This window comes from Paroedura picta, chromosome 18, assembly GCF_049243985.1.
Source record: "Paroedura picta isolate Pp20150507F chromosome 18, Ppicta_v3.0, whole genome shotgun sequence".
Taxonomy (NCBI): Eukaryota; Metazoa; Chordata; class Lepidosauria; order Squamata; family Gekkonidae; genus Paroedura; species Paroedura picta.
Window position 1 is genome coordinate 18781471 of NC_135386.1, and position 16622 is coordinate 18798092.

At 57.6% G+C, this 16622-nt stretch overlaps 1 protein-coding gene across 1 annotated transcript in view; it reads left to right on the plus strand.

The window, feature by feature from the left end:
- Positions 1–14529, plus strand: part of ADAMTS7 (ADAM metallopeptidase with thrombospondin type 1 motif 7) — a 31340-nt gene extending 16811 nt beyond the window's left edge. The window contains 10 exon segments of the mRNA XM_077317616.1: positions 457–598; positions 4120–4246; positions 4696–4909; positions 5562–6197; positions 6199–7179; positions 7542–7694; positions 8541–8714; positions 9032–9178; positions 9267–9426; positions 13232–14529. Coding sequence (XP_077173731.1) covers positions 457–598; positions 4120–4246; positions 4696–4909; positions 5562–6197; positions 6199–7179; positions 7542–7694; positions 8541–8714; positions 9032–9178; positions 9267–9426; positions 13232–13395 — 2898 coding nt within the window. The 3' untranslated portion in view covers positions 13396–14529.
- The last annotated feature ends 2093 nt before the right edge of the window (positions 14530–16622 follow it).

Sequence of the window (16622 nt, forward strand, 5' to 3'; positions counted from 1 at the left end):
CCCTGCTGGACACCAACTTTGTCCTGCTGTTTCAGACCAGTGTGGCAACCCACCTGAATCTGTCACCTGAAGCTGCCTTTCATACCATTTATTTCAAACCATTCATTCCTGTCGCACCTTCAGTCAGTCTGATGTACGTAAGCTTTGCCTCTTTGTACTGTTGTTTTAACCATATGAAAAGAGACAACTGATCTCTTTCATTCCAGCTTTCTCCGTGTGTGCCTCATGGGATGAATGTGCAGTTGTCACCCTGTAGCTCCAGGGTGTCTTCCCTCCAGGTGGGGGGTTGTGTTTTCCCAGGGCTCAAGCCACAGTCACGTTGTGGCTGAATCTCTCTTTTAAAATGTGTTTTTATCTTATTTATTTAGCTTGCAGCAGTTTACAGCATAAAAATAAAACTGAATAGGATTTCCCCAACAGTAAAACCGAACCCACCTCCAAATTCTTTCCTTTCAGCTCTTGTTCCAGGAGAAGAATCCTGGGGTCCGTTACCAGTACACGATACAGAGGGAGTCAGACGGCGAGAATGAGATAACGCCAGCCGAGTTCTTCTGGCAGTACGGCTCCTGGACGAAATGCACGGCCACCTGCGGAACAGGTGAGGGGGTTTCACTTGCCCCGTGAGCCACTCTGCCCCATGCCTCTGGGGTTCTGCTAGGAGTGGCTGGAACTGTAACACTTTCTAGCCAGGGAGCAGAAGCCAACTTTTAACCCTGAGAAAATTCCTTGCGGTGGGATTGCTAGAGGAGTCTCTCTTGGGCAGGGCTGTCCCACTGTGTGGCTGGTCAGGACTGGGTGTTGAGTGGCTGTTTAGGGCACTGTCAGAAAAGCCCCACAGAAAAGCCCTAAATGCTTAGGAAAAGCACCAAGAAGGGCAGAGTCTTAGCAAGTATCACCAATCCAGTGCTGCTTGCCTGCAGGAGGGCTGACCCAAGGTGTTTTGGTCCTTGTAGGAAAAAATCTTGGTGGAACCTCACAGTTGGGGGACAGGGAAGTTGAGGCATTGCTGGACAACCCATAGGCCTTGGCCCTGCTCTGTTGCCCCCCAAGCTCCCCCCAGAAGGGACATCTTAACTGCTCTGGAGATCAGCTGCTGAAGGCCTCTGTGGGACGGCATAGTTTGGCTTTCTTCGTGTTTCCAAAGCAGGAGCTTCTGCCTCTTGCTCTTGGCCATCTCAAGGTTACTTTCTTGAGTGACCTTGGAAAACAGGGCTGGCTGTCAAACCCAAGATCTCAGTTCCCTGGGGAAGTTTCTTGCTCCAGAGCCAAGTCCCCCCCAAGCAGGAGATAAGGCAAAGTATGCTAATTAATCTTGAACATTCTCCGGCCTTCTTAGAGCCAGGGTTCAGGGGGGGGGGGAGTGCAGATGGTTCTGTTTTTTAAACACACAGGGAATGCAGCAGCAGCATGTGCAGAAGGGCCAAGGGCTGCCGTCTAATTAATCAGGAAATAAGGCTGTTTGCCCCACCCAAGGCTCTCTGAAATGCACATGTGGACATGCTTCCATTTTTGTTTAAAGGACAGAAACTTCCATGCTGGCCAATTGCTCCAAGTTCCAAGCAAAAGGGGCCTGCCTCCCCAGAGCCCTGCGAGTTCTTTAGAGGCTAAAGTGTGGGGAAGCAAGAGGGAGAAATTCTAGCAAGACTTAATGAAGCCCCAAGGGACAGTGTCCCATCTGAACGACTTCTTTCCACCGGGTCTTCATGCTCACCCCCTGCAGGCAGCTCTTTTTCAGGGAGCTTCTTCCCATCTGAGCATCGTCTGCTTGCAGCTGTATTTTTATTTATTTTCAGTCAGTTTGCCGGGCTGCGTGCAGATGTTTTCCTAGCTTCACTTAGGCCGGAAACTGCAGAGCTGCAGAGGCGGCAGGCAGGATACGTTCTGAGGGACCCTGCAACTTGGAAGCTCTCCTTTGGATTCCCAGGCCAGGCCTCCTTGTGCTTTCCCTCTTCGAGATGGGTGCTTTGCCAGCCCGTGGTGGTCTCGACCATCCTTCCACATTCCCACCCACTGAAGGGGCAATTCTAGTGTGGCGTGAGGGCAGGGTGTTTCCTGCTTCCTCTGGATCGACAGTCCAGCAGTGGGGCTTGGAAATCAGAGAACAAGGTTCTCCCTTGAGCTTGGTTGGCTGATAATCCAGAGGAGACGGGGAGGGGACTTTGTCCTCTGAAGCATGTGGCTTGGCCCACTTCTGAGTCTCCTCTCAGCCAGCCTCCCTGGCGAGGCACGGACGGGACAGGGGGGCGGCTGGACATGTCTTTGGTGGGGGGGGGGACTTTTCAACACACAGGCAAAGGGAAGGGAGAAGAGGCTGGTGTAACACCAGAGAGCAGAAGGCGACACGGACGGGGGTGGGGCAGTTATCGGATGACTTCTCCATTAACAGCGTGGGGAGAGAAGGTCTGCCAAGCAGCCGCTTCTTGGTGTCCTGCCAGGATGTTTGTGAGATGCCGGCCAGGAGAAATGCCCAGCGTGCACCTGGGGGGCGGGGGGGGGGGAGCATTTCCCTTTCATCTGCACGAGCCTCTGGCTGCCTTGACTCTTTTCTTCCAGGAAGGCCTGCGGTCATCGGGGAGGGAGAGGAAGGGAGGGGGAGGCTTTTCCCCGGGCTCCTGGGACAAAGCAATAGATGACCACTCTTCCACTGCGGACAGGAATTGTAGGGGGAAAGGAAACCGTTCAAGGAAGTTGTGTGGGTATTTTAATTAGTTGAAGCAGCAGTCTTGGAAAAGAACAAAGCAATCTCCATTGGGATTAAAGGAGAGTTTTGGGAAACCCTCTCTGGGGCTGGTCTCCAGAATGTCTCATTGTGAACCAACTTGCTCAGGTCTGGCCAGGATGGGGCCAGTCCCTCTCACGTTACATCTTCATCGGATCCTGCTGCCTTGAAGGACGGATAATTTGCTTCAGTGACTGTCTCTCCCATCCCCTTTATTTACTTAGGTGGCGTCAGGCCTGGGCCAAGCTGTGGCACTCCACCCCCAGCCCTCTCCCGGGCTCTCTTTCAGTGCTCTGGACGGCCTTGTCTGGTTTCAGAGTCGGGGGAGATAGTTTTGCAGGCTCCTTTCCCTTCCCTGTGGCCTTTCACCCGTCTGACTGCGACAGCCCCGCCTCACCAAGCCTCCAGCCCCAGCCACAATGGAGCCCTTGTTCCCCCAGACAATCCAGGGCATTGTGGCCTCCACAGGGTCTCCTTGACGAGGAGCAAATGATTCTGAGCGGGGACTGCTGATAAAATGTACACACAGATTTTAGAAGTTGCTGTACTTGGTTTTGTAAATCAGTTAAACAAGGATTGTAAAAAGCCAAGATCTGTGCTTTAGGGGGACGGTGCTGCTCAGGAGTTAAGGCATCCGGAGGGTCAAACCCACTTCTGCAACTGGACCCCGGCTGGCTTCTTAAAAAGAGTTTTTGTTTAGAAGGGAATTTCCCCCCTCTGGCCTAAGGAGCGTTATTTTTAGCCTAGCCCTTCCCTGGGATAATTTAAACATGGTAGGCAGGGGGTGGAGGGGGCTGGGGGGGTTGAGAGCTGCTGTGGAATTACCTTCCCAAGGGGCAGGGGAGACAAAGAGGCCTCTGTGCTGTGGGGAGGGGGGGGTGTCTTGGCATGCGTGGCTTAAACCTGACATTTGCTGACCTCGCCCCCCCCCCTCCTAATTGCTGCATTCCAGGCTTTGTGTCCCACCCGGCCCCCAAGCGATGGGCAGGTGTGTGCTTGGCCTCTCAGGCATGAGCTGCAGGCCTGCAAGCTACCCCCCCCCCCGCCCATCTCCAGAGGTCCACGGTTGCCCGGGTCACCTGCTTGTGTGTGTGTGGAAGGGAGAGGGTCTGTTTGACCCCCAGCAAACATTTCTGAAGTTGGGGGTCCTGCCAGGGAGCCTCTGTCACAACCAACAGATCCAGCGGAGACAGAGCTGTGAAACATTCTGCTTTGTTGTGGGGGGGGGGGTGTTGGAGCACACCACGAGCTCTCTGAGCACAGCCGTCCGCCTGGGTGGGGCTGCGACCCTGGGAGAGGCAGTGGTGGAGTCCTGACCCCGCCTGCTTGATGGCCAGCGCCCCCCCCCCCCCGGTGGTCCTTGGCCTGATTGCCAGTTCACCGTCTCCTCCTGCCCTCAGGCGTTCAGCGGCAGATCGTGCACTGCGTGGAGAAGGTGGCCGGCATCGTGGAAGAGCAGTTCTGTGACGTGCTGAGCCGGCCTGACGACAAGCAGAGGAGCTGCAGTGAGGAGCCCTGCCCGGCCAGGTCAGCCCCCAGGGCGTTTCCAGCACCCCCCGCTTGGCCAGACGATGGCAGAGAGAGCTCTGAGCTCCTGTGGGGCCACGGAGAGGGGCCGATGGCTCTGGAAGCCCCGTCCCCTTGCAGGAGGTGCTGTGTCCTGGGAGCCGGGCACACCCACCCTGCCTGTGGCGGCAATGAGAGTGGGGGTGGAAAGGGTGGTCCGGTGGCAGCCGTCGTAGGGAGCCCCCAAAGGGTTTCCAAGGCGGAGGCGCTCAGGGGTGGCTTGCCGTTGCTGCCTCCAGACTCCCTTGCAGTGGGGTCTCCCCTCCAGGGACTAACAAGGGCCGGCCCTGCTTAGCTTCCAAGGTCTGACGAGATGGAGGCCGGCCAAGGCCAAAGGGCCATAGCTCAGTGGATCTAGAACCCCCCCCCCCCCGCCCCCACCCCTGTTCACGATCCCTTGCTGCCTTCAGGTGGTGGGTCGGAGAGTGGCAGGCGTGCTCGGCCACGTGTGGGGACGCCGGGCTGATGAAGAGGAGCGTCCTCTGCCTCCAGAGCGTGGCCCCTGATGAGCAGCGGGCTCTGCAGCCCAGCGAGTGCCGGCACCTCTCCAAGCCCGACGCCACCGCCCCCTGCAACCGAGAGGTCTTCTGCCCGGCCCGGTGGGTCGTGGGCAACTGGTCTGAGGTGAGCGCGCTCGGAGGGCAGAGGCTGCCTGAGTCTCGGTGCCTTGGGAAGCCCAGGGTCAAGCCCCGCGGGAGCCAGCCGGCCGGTCTTCTGCCGGATACTCGGGTTGGTTTCTCGCTAGCTCCTAGAGGCGCTGGGATTTGGAGCTCCCAAGTCAAATGGGAAGGAGACCAACCTAAGATGACCCCAGGGAGAAGGGAGGACAATCCTGCGTCTCTTTGCCCTCGGACAGAAGTCATGGTGTGATCTCAGGGCTTCCCAGGAAGAGGCAGTCTGCCATTAGCCAGGCAGGCTGGGATCTGCACCGTCACTTGGAAGGGAACTGTTTTTGTCCAACGGGTCATTTCAACGCTAGGTAAAGGTCACAGAATCAGTTGTCTGCTTTCTCTCAAGAGAAACTGCATCGTGCTTCCACTAGCCTCTGGAAACTGAAACAAGAGAAGAACTCGGGGTTATGGCCAGCCCCATACCTCTAAGCTTAATGTATGGGCCAAGCGTCATTTGGAAAATGAGCACTCAGACCTTGCAGGGTAGGGTTAGGCTGAGGGCTGCAGGGTTTGCAGAGAAAAGCACCCCCCCCTCCTCTCACCCCAGAGGTCTCCTGACTTCTTTCTGTTCTGCAGCATCTCATGCTTCCTCTTGTCTTTCTCAGTGCTCAGCAACCTGTGGGAACGGAACCCAGTGGCGCCCAGTTTATTGCCCCAGTGATTCCAGAGCAAGCTGCGATCTAGCGCAAAGGCCCGTGTCGCGGCTGGCCTGTCCCTTGCTGCCGTGCCCGAGGAAGACGGAGAGCTCCCTCCCGGACTGGTCTGGCAGTGGCGCGTCAAGCCGGGAGCTCTTTAACGAAATCCACTTCCTTCCGAACGACCGCATCCCGAAATATGTCCCTCTGGGGCCGGGCTCCGAAGACTTCAATGTCATAACGGAGGAAGATTTCCCCCCAAACAGCAACAAAAAGGGGAATGTGTTTGTCGATGATTTTTACTACGATTATAACTTTATCAACTTCCACGAAGATCTGTCTTACGATGCGCTTGATGAGAACGACGCAAAGCCAGACGCTGGGCCTGAAACCACTCACAAGGGAAAGGATGCGGGAGGAATGCGGCCCGGATCTCTCCCCACCCGAAACACAGAGCGTGGGAGCACAGGGCTTCCTCCCACTGGGCGGGATATTGAAGACGGGCTTGACCAAGCTCAAGACAGGAACACGGTGGTCAGCGTGGACGACCCTTCTGTGGTGAGCTCCACCCCCCCCCTCCTCCAGGCTCAAGGACATCCCAACTCCTCGTGGGGAAGACCTCCTCTCCCCTTCAGCCACAGGGAGCCGTCCCCCCTCTCCCAGCAGGGCTCCTGGGCCTCTGGGTGACACCCAGGAAGACTTGTCCACGGCAGCTGCCGCCTCCTCTGCCGGCTTCCTTTACTCGGTCTTCCCGACTTCAGCGTCCCCTTTTGGCAAGAGCAGCAGCAGCATCTGGGGCAATACGGCCGGCCTTCCTCAGGGTACGCAAGATCCTGGCAAGAGATCAGAGGTTCCTGATGATCAGGGTGGTCGTCCAGGCAGCGGTGTGCGGGATGCTGCACAGGGAGAACTCAACAGCACCAGCCAAGCCACGGTTAGCGGGGACCGTGGCACAAGCCCAGCGTCTGGAATGCAAGATGGGCCGGTGAATCCAGCCCCCACCGCAGCTGCAGGAATGAGTGGGCCACCCACCCTTGCCCCTCACCGGTCCCTTCAGCCTGCCGGAGCCACCACCGGCCTTTCCGGGCCTTGGGGACGGGAAGAGAACAGCAAGGACCCTGATGCCGCCAGGCGCTCAGGCAGCACGGAGCGTCCCCAGACCCCCCTGCCGTCTGCCAGGGGCTCTCGGCCCAGTGCTGGGAGTCCAGCCACAGCTGCCGCTGGAAGCAACACCGTCGGAACCTCCGCTCCAAGCTCACGGGCCCTTCGGGTCTCGGCAGTGCCAGGGGTTGTGGAGGTCGCCACCCCCAGCGGTTCCCCTTCCGAGCTGCCCCCACCAGCCCCAGAGGAATCCAATGAAATAAAGGCCGGGCTGGACACCAAGCTCGCGTCTTCCCACCAGGACCGAGAACTCCACGGAAACGGCAGCACAGGGCTGGGCACAGACTCACCCAGTGGAGTCCAGTGGGCATTTCCCAAAATGGAGAGGCAGCGGGAAGGGGAAGGGGAAGGGGCACCCCCCATGGTGCCTCCAGCTACCGTCACACCCCTCCTGAAGGCCCGCTGGGAAGCCGGCAACTGGAGCGAGGCAAGTGAAGCGGGTGCAGCCCCCCCCCATCCTTTGCTGGCCCTTGCAGACCCCTTCTCTTGCCGTAGGGCGGGGCTCTGCCTTGGAGGATGCGGCTTGTGTCGCCCTCCGCTTGGCAGGCACTTGTGGGGGGCTGCCCCTCATTCCCTCCTCTTCTCTGCTGCTCTGTCCCCTGGGGGCTGGGGGAGATGGTGCCCTTTGACCTCTGGAGCCCCCGCCTGCCGTTCTGTGCCTTGGAGGCTAACAACGCGTGGGCAGGAGTGGCAGGGGGAAGCGGGTGGCAGTCTAGGAAAGGAAAGGCGAGATGTCCGTGGTCAGCAGCGTGGGAAAGGATGGGTGCTAATGGTCCTTCTTGGTTCCAGTGCTCCACCACGTGTGGCCTGGGTGCCATTTGGAGGACAGTTCGGTGCAGCTCTGGCACAGAGGAAGACTGTGGGGCCGCCCAGAAGCCCATCCCTGCCCGCCGGTGCTACCTGAGGCCGTGTTCTTCCTGGTGGGTTGGGAACTGGAGTAAGGTAGGCAGACAAGGCCTCTGGGCCTCACCTCTGGGCCCCCTTGGCATCTCCACGCTTCTGTCCCCACCCTTCTTTCTCCCTCCAGACGCACCCTGAGCATTGCCAAGACGCTAGCAAAAACAGAATACTAGATTGCTCAAGAGAGCCCACAGCCTGCAGTTAGGAACTAGACTCCTCCCCTGGCACAGGCAGCCCAGCTGATTTCGGGAGTGCCCCTTGACTCCAAGAGGGAGGCGACACGGTTGGCCCCTCCCCAACTGAAGAGGGGTGGTTTCACTTCCTTGGGGCCCGGTTTTAGTCCATTATTTAACTCACGGTATCATTCTGTTCCGTGGCCGTGGGGTTGGGTAGCTACCATTCATGGTGGATTCCCATGGATTTCCCCACGTGCAGTGAGCCAGGGCATGGAGCCCCCAGGAATACCGAGGGTCTGCTGCGGAGGAAGAGATCCTGCATCAGATGCTTCAGGGTTCCAAAATCACAGTGGGCTTGTGCTTCCAGGTCAAGTACCAAGGCCCAAACCGGCAGTCTGCCCCTGAGATCCATCCCAGCGGAGGGTTGCTTCTTTAGCCAGACCTGCACTCCAGAACTTGAGAGCCAGCGTGGCGTTGTGGTTAAGAACGGCAGACTCTAATCTGGGGAGCCAGGTTTGATTCCCTGCTCCTCCACATGCCGCCAGCTGGGTGACCTTGGGCTGGTCACAGTCCTGTTAGATCTGTTCTCACAGAGCAGCTTGCTCAAAGTTCCCAGAGAGGAAGGAAATTGATTGTATGCCGCTTTGGGACCCTTTTGGGTAGTGAGTACAAAAAAGGCCAGCTCTTCTTCTCTGCCCGGTTTGTTCCCCAGTGCTCCAAGGACTGCGGAAGTGGCACGAAGGTGCGGGACGTCAGCTGCGTCGACACACGAGACCTGCGGCCCCTCCGGCCCTTCCACTGCCAGGCCGTCCTCTACAAGCCCCCGGCCAAGATGCCCTGCCAGGCCCGGGAGTGCCTGGACTGGTACACCTCATCCTGGAGGGAGGTGAGAGCTGGGGAACCGCCCCCTAGAAACCGGGCACAGGCCTTCCTCTGCTGAGTCGGCTGTGCTTTGGAGTCCAGAGTGGCCGTTCCAGCCATGGCGCTGCCTACTTTGGGCTGGAGCCGAAGAGCACAACCCTACATTAAACTGTCTTCTAGGGAGCCAGGCTAGGGATTCGTCAGACGGATCAGGGCTCAGTGGGAGTGGTCTTTCCCATCTCCCATTGCCAGAGCCTTCTTTAGCTGGAGCAAGGGGGGGGGGAGTTGAAGGGGGGGGGCTCCCACTTCCCCTTGCCAAGCTGCTTGTCTCTTCCTGGCCAGTGCTCCGAGCTGTGTGGAGGAGGGGAACAGGAGCGCCTGGTGACCTGCCCGGAGTCCGGAAGGTGTGACGAAGCCCTCCGGCCCGACCCCAGCAGGCCCTGCAACCTCCACCCCTGCACCAAGTGGACGGTGGGCTCCTGGGGCCAGGTGAGCGGGGGGAGGGGTGTTAGCGGGGGGGAGGGGCAGCTTTGGTCTGGCAGTGGCTCGGTGGGCTCAGCGCTCCCCTCCCCCGCAGTGCACGGCCATGTGTGGCGGAGGCGTTCAGAGGAGGCAAGTGAAGTGTGTGAACGTGAAGACCGGCGGGGCGGAAGAGGACAGCGGCCGGTGTGACCACCAGCAGCGGCCGGAGAAGACCCAGAAGTGCAGTCTCCAGAACTGCCCTCAGAGCGAGCCAGGTGAGTAGGCAGCCTGGGGGGAGCAAAGGGCCCCTGGACTTGGGGGACGCACAGGTATGGGTGTGTGTGTGTGGGGGGGGTGTTTTGCTGGTGGCCCCTGCTGTTGAGACTCTGGTTGGTCTGGCGCTTGTCAAGTAATGTGTGGGAAAGATATCCACAGGGTGGTTGACCCTTGTGCATGTTAACTGCTGCCATGTATGGCCACCCTATGAGTCAGTGACCTCTCAAGCACCCTGTCCTTATCAGCTCGGCTCCGGCCGGCCGTGAGATATTGCCTCCAAGGACGGAGCAGCCGGATGCTTGAAGCAAGGGGAGGAGGAGCCTCCAGAGGGAGGGGCTGCCCTGCTGGCCCCTCTCCCCGGGTCTAGGGCCTGAGCAGAGTGCAGGCGATGCAGCCAGTCCTTCCCCACGGCAGGAGCGTTCTGGGGCCGGGGGTGGGGGTATGAAGGATCAGCGTGGCTGATGCTGGAGGGAGCCAGGGGTCAGGGTGCTGCCAGCCAGAAGTGGTTTGAGGCAGAGTTTCATGTTGTGCTGTTCTTGCCAAGCCTGTGTCCAGCTGGGGAAGGCATGACACAGCAGGGCCAGGGGCCGAGCTAGAATGAAGCCGGGATTCTGCGCATTCTGTGTCATTAAAAAAACAGCTTCGGTTCTGGATTTGATGTGCTCTGGCTGACCTTAGTTAAGTGCACGGCCTCCAAACCACCCTTGAGCTGGCCGGGACTCTTCTGCCCATCGTGCGGTGTGTACTGTGCCTCCCCTTAAGAAAAGCCTGATCGTGCAGACATCAATCCACAGTGAATTTTCTGCCCAGCCTGTGAATAAAGCCATTTCTCATCAGGGGCCAGGAAGGCCATAAAAAGATCACAGAAGAGAATGCCCGGAAAAGGGGGGGGGGGAGGTAGGCGAAGCAACTGCAGCCTGTGAGGGTATAAATAGCTAAAGGGGACGGGGAGCAGAACAGCCAACTTGTCAGAGGCCCCAAGGCCAGACCACCCAAAACAAAACGCTGGGTTTGCCACAGGCTTCCCGCTCCTGGCTGGTCTCTTTCTGCGACTACCCGGCTTTCTCATTCTGCAGTGAATTCAGGGGGACTCGGAGGGGGGGGGGTGCACTCGCTTGTAGCACGTGTATTGGGGGGGGGGGTATCCCGCAGTCGTCCTGAGATAAAAGGAATGGGAAGCAACGCCTTCTGGACCACTGTCCCGGAGGTCAGGAGGGAGGGTGGCCCACCCAGGGGAGGCAGGTGGGGGTATCACGCTTTAACCTGTAATGCTTTGATGCTTTAATTTAGGGACTGCCTTTGTTTAGGTTTTAGCAAGGCCACTGCATGGAAGCAAGTTTTGTGCGGCAGACCCCCCCCCCCCCGGGCAGCCTTAGGAAAGGCAGGAGGTGCAGTTGATTTGAGGGGGGGGGGTCCTGAAGGGGAACGGGGGGATGCGAGCACCAGGGTCTTGCACAGGCTGTGTGGCAGCACACAGAGTGTGTGGGGACGCGGTTCTATGCCCCTCCTCCCCCTTCTCTTTGGCCACTTGTGTGCAGCAGAGGCCTTTCTGAGCAGAGCAGCTCTGGGCTGTTAAACGGCCCAAAGGACTGCCCCAGACAAAGGCCCGGTCAATATTTGGGGGCCCCAAACCCAGTCACGTTCATGCGGGATTTTGGCTCATGATCTGATTCATGCCTCTCCCTACTCCCTGGTACTTAGAGATGGACCCCAGCCTCTCCCATGCAGGTGGCTCCGCAAAAGAGCCTCTCTGTCCGAGGGGAGGAAGTGGGGGCCCTGTCTGTGGGGCTGGAGGGGAGGGGGCTGCTCTGAGCAATGCTGGCAGGACTCCCAGGGGCTTCAAAGGCCTTCAAGACTGAAGAAGAGGAGGGGGGGGGGTGATGACTCTTGAGAGCATGCCTTTGGTCTGTTCTCCTGCCTTTCCTGCCTTTGGTCTGTTCTCCCCCCCCCCCCGCCAGTAGAGGGGCTATGATGGGAAAAGGGCTGGAGTTGAGGCACACTGGGCCCCTCGCGTCCCCCTCCTCACTTGGGGTCAGGAAGGGCTCCAGGATCTTGCAGGCTGGGGAAGGAGGAGCCAGAGGGTCAGAGCATCAGAGGGTATCTAGATTAAATGCTGCACAAGAACAGATTGGGAACAAATCTCACGCATTTTGGGGAGGGGGAGGAAAGATGTTGCTGACAGCTGCAGAAATGAGCGTGGAACAGGGGGAGTGGGAGATTAACTCCTCCTGTGCCATGTGCTGGAGTGAGATCACATCACTTCTTGGAGATGGTTTCCAAGAAAATGTATACTCCTCCGGGGGCTTGCGTGCTTTCTTCCATGGGGCAACCAGTGGTTCTGGGCGAGAGTTTCTCAGAATGGGGAAAACAGATGGCCTTCCCAGCTTAAAACCTGTGGGAAACCTTTGAACAAGCCTTCCCTTGGCCCAGCAGCACGGTTCCCCCACCAAAAACACAACTGAAAAATAGCAAGACCTGCACATCAGATTTCTGCATTCTGAAACGCAGCAGTACACCCAAGGAGTAAATCTTCTAAATATCACCCAAGGATTCCTGCAAGGCCCGCAGGGTTTCTGCTGAGGTTTATCTGGCACGGAGTACCTCTCAACCATTATGAACATTTCATCTTTAATAACGTCTGCAAGGGTCTCTCCAGCCCCCCGTCTCTGCCCCCCATCAGACTTCTGCCTCTGCGGTTGCAGAGAGCCTCCTCCTCCTCCTCCCGCAGTCCTAGTGGGAAATTCTGCATCCTCAACTGGCCCAGTGACCCAGGCACCCCATCCACACGGTGGGCTTCTGGAGCTTCTCTTTCAGACCTCCAGCGATGCCCAGATTGGTTAGAAATCTCAAAGGAAACCTGTGTTAGAGGTTTGCCTCCTGAACAGGGGATCAGCCTTGAGGGCTGCCGGTCTGGCCAATAAAGCCGAGAGGGTTGTCCGGGAGCTGACCCTGAGGGCCCCCAAGCCCTCCCCGCAGAAGACCACCCTCCCCGGGAGTCTTTTGGATTAGCAAGAGGCCCCAGGGAAGGTGACTGGTGGGTCAGCTCTGACGGCAGGGCCAAGGAATGCGGAAGAGGGAGCCTGCAGGGGAGGGGACGGGCTTGGCGTCCCCCCATTGAGTCAGGAGACCCTTCACCAGACCCAGAACTCATTTGCGGGGCACCTTTCTGATTTTTTTTCAGCTGGGTGCATCAGGCAGAGGCACCTCCCCGTGAGCCTGGCACTCGGGGAGGAGAGTGCCCCAGAGAATGAGCAAGGGACAGAGCAGCTTCCAGTTTCTGGGTTGGAGGCCTCTGTGTCTGCAAAACAGAGGCACTTGTAGCCCCCCCCCCCTTGGGGGGAGGAATCCACCATCCAGTTTTCCCTGCGGCTCTCCCAAGCCCATGGAGGGGAGGGTCGTGCTGGTAGGAGGCTGGTTCTGTGCACAGGATGGATGGCCTGGGAAGTGCGCGGGAGAGATGGGGCTGTTCTTTCAGCCACCCCCCCCCCCGCCCCCGCCTCCTCAATAGACTGCTGTGACAGCAAAGTGGGAGGTGGGGGGCAGAAACTGAGCCAAGGAGAATGAAAAAGCAGACGGCAGACTTGAGGAGAGGGGAAGGGGGGAGGCTGCAGAGCGCAGAAGCCAAGATGGAGAAGGGGACAGAGAGAGAGAGAGAGAGAGAGAGAGAGAGAGAAAGGGAGGAGGGGGAGCTTCAGAGAGAGAAACCGCAGAAGGGAAAAGAGGGGAGAGGCTTGGAAGTGGGGGGTGGGGGGCAGGCAGCGTGCGGAAGAGAGTGGTGAAGCCGCCTTTGTGTCCTTGCTGCAGGTCTCGTGTGTGAGCGGGACCGTCTCTCCTTCGGCTTCTGCCAGACGCTGCTCTTCCTGGGGAGGTGCCCCCTGCCCACGGTCAGCACCCAGTGCTGCCAGACGTGCCGCCAGCACGGCCACGGCCAGCGGGATCGTGGGAACGAGCGTGCCTCCCGGAGGTGAAGAAGGCCTCTCTGTCGTCCTGCCACTTGGCAGCGAGGATCCGGAGTGCCTCAGGGAGACCCCCGCCACACCCCGCCAAGCAGGTCCCTTCCAGCAGGGGTGGGCAAAGCATCCGTCTGTTTGCCAGCCCCCCCCACCCCCCCCACCCCTGTTGGGCTCTCACCTGGTGCTCTGGCTCAGTTCCCCAGGGGCAGTGGGGGGCTGCTGGGGGAGGGGGGGCTGGAAGCTGCCAGGCCACGCCGCCGTCCGATGTCCGGCCCGTGAGCATGCCACGACACGAGAAGGTGCTACGGTTCATGACGCACTCAGGGTCGCGTGGTGCTGGCAGGCCAGCCCACAGCGCTTGACTGAGAGACTTGTTCCAAACGGTTATTTTTGTACTTTCTATACACCTGCCTCTAGCATCCTAACCTGTGTAGCTGTGTTGTTATTCATTGTCCTTATTACTGACTTGAGAGGCTTGAAGCGGGCAGTGGGCTCACGGCCGCTCCCAGGCAGAGCTTCCAGGGACCAGAGTCCAGCAGGGGCCCCTTGGAGGCCAACCAGGTTTTATTCTGGGGGGCATCTTTCGTGTGCAGGCATGCTTGTTCAGATATCTGAAGCGGTGGGAGAATGTTTGTGTTGGCCAAAGCGTGCACGCACACCAAAGCGTACACCTTGCATACAACTGGGTTGGTCTCCAAGGTCTCCAAGGGGCCCCTGTGGCCATAATGGAATTCCCACAGGGCAAGGAAAGCTCAGAGCGCGGCCTGCCATTGTGCGGGTGACCGTGAGCTTGCGTGATTCTCTGGGCCTGAGATTGTCTCAGGGGACTTCTAGGGCTACAATCACCGCTCCAGATGGGAGGGCACCACCCTTTCCACACGGAACTCAGAGAAATCCCACGGAGCGTGCCGCTTTATGGATCTCGGTCTTGGAGCGAGTTTGAGCGTTTTTCAGCACGGAAGGGCAGGCGGGGGAGCCGGATGGTGCCCTACATTGTACCCGTTGCCTCTCCTGCTTCTCTGGACGCCAGCTGTGTGTGGCTCTACAAGCCTCAGCTCCCTTCCCTGTCCCCCAGCCTCCCGTTTGTCCCGTGCCATTTCCACAGGTGCGAGGGGGCTAAAATAAATGAAACAAGATGCTACGGAAGGATATCTTTGTAGTTCTCATTTTTTAAAAAGAAATTGTCCATGCGTTTTACGAGCATTCTGACCCTTTTTAAAAAATGAAATAAAAGCAGCGCACTTTCCTTTTAAAATCCTCTCTCGGTACAGCCTGGCCAGAGGACCAAAATGCGGCAGGCTCAGAGGCCTAGACTGGCTGTGAGGGTTTCTTCTGCCCGGAGGTGGGAGGGGCATCATTGTGGGAGAGGTCGAGGCAGGGAATTCAGCTCCCCCCAACCCAGCAAACATTTGTGTGTCAAAACAAAAAAGCCCCCAAATTCCCACTCAGAAATGTCCCAGGCAGATGGTGCGGAGGGTCCACTCTGAAGGGTAGACGAGGGGTGTCGTGGTTAAGACCGGCAGCAGCTTCTAATCTGGTGAGCTGGGTTTGATTCCCCGCTCCTCCACATGCAGCCAGCTGGGGGACCCTGGGCTAGTCACAGTTCTGTTCTTGTTTAGCAGTCCTGTCAGAAGCTCTCTCTTGGCCCCACCTCCCTCACACAGGGTGCCTGTTGTGGGGAGAGGAAGGGAAGGCGATTGGAAGCCGCTTTGAGCCTCCTCTTGGCAGTGAAAAGTGGGGTATAAAAGCCAACTCTTCCTCCTCTCCTTCTACAATCCACTGGGGGCACAGACCGCCTCTTCCTCCTTGGCTGGGAGTTCTGGCTGCAGGCAGAGAATTTCCCGCTGGACAATTCCTTTTCGGCACGTGGCTGGAAAAAGTGGCACCGTCACTCACATCAGATTATGCTCCAGAAATGTTTCTTGTAAACAGTGAGTCATATCTGGTCACTATAGAGACTGACAGATTATTTTTCTGAAGCCCAGCGCTGAAACGATAGCTGTGCCCTTCCAAGCCCCCTCCATCTGTTCTGGGCCATGTCTTCCGCTGCGGTGGTCCCCAAAGGATCACCCACAGCAGCTACAGACCGGGACTTCCTCGCCCTGCCAGAAATCGGGATTTGTTCGGCTCATCCATAGCCGGAGCTGTAGGCTGTGCAGGCCAGCTCGAGACTTCTTTCTTTTAAAGGAAGACGCCCTGGTAGCAGTATTAGTTCTGACAGCATCAAAGGCTCGTAGCAATCCATGCAGCATAATCGACCGCCATACTTGTCATTGTTTAAGAAGAAAAGACGGGTGCTCTGCCCTCCTCTTGGTTCTTGGCCAAGGTGCTTCCAGGGTGCTGGGCAGCTGCGCTTAAAGGGAAACCTGATGTGCCTCTTTCAGAGACTCCTGCAGCCTCGGCCAATCGTGTCTCCCCCTTTAGAACCTTCTGGCCTTGCCCCATTATTTGTCCATTTGGCTCCACCTGCTGCAACTGGGTTAGCAGATGTGTGGTCCACTGGGACACACCCTCAGAATCAAAACAGACAAGACCAGATGCTGGACCCGAAATCTGCTGAAAGATGAAGCTGCAGCAGGAAAGGAGTATGCGTGTCTGTCCATTTTCTTCTGTTTTTCCTGTCATTTGTTGGGGCTATGAGAACGCTGCCCCCAGATGTCTGCTTATTGACAGTCTTTGTGAAATACATCTTGCGGCTTCAGACAGATCATGTTGGTGTATTATGAACAGTTTGTGTGTGTGTGTGCGTTTGGTTTTTCCCCCAGCTCCTTACTTTATGGCTCCATCCTAAACAGGATTCCCTCTTAGCTTTGTGGCAGTAGAAGGGCATCACCCTGGGAAAATGTATGTATGTATTTATTTGATGATTGATATGCTGCCCCTTACTGCAACATCTCAGGGCGGTGTACATAGAACCAGTGGGGAGGGGAATGTGGCACATTGCAACATTTGGCACCATGAAACACCTAACAGTAATAACAGCAGTAATATTGGGAAGGGACAACAGTACTACAAATGCACAGGGAACCCCAAAAGCCTTTGAGTGTTAAAGCACAGAACGTTTAAATGACAGCTGTTCTAAGGGTGCAACCCAAAGGTCACTTCTGGGAAGGAAGCCCTACTGAATAACATGAGACTTATTCCAAGCAGACCGGCTTAGGCTCCCTCACCAAGGCAAATATTTTTCACACTCTGGATTTTAAACTGTTCCATGTTCCGTTCAAGTACAGAATATTTCTCCC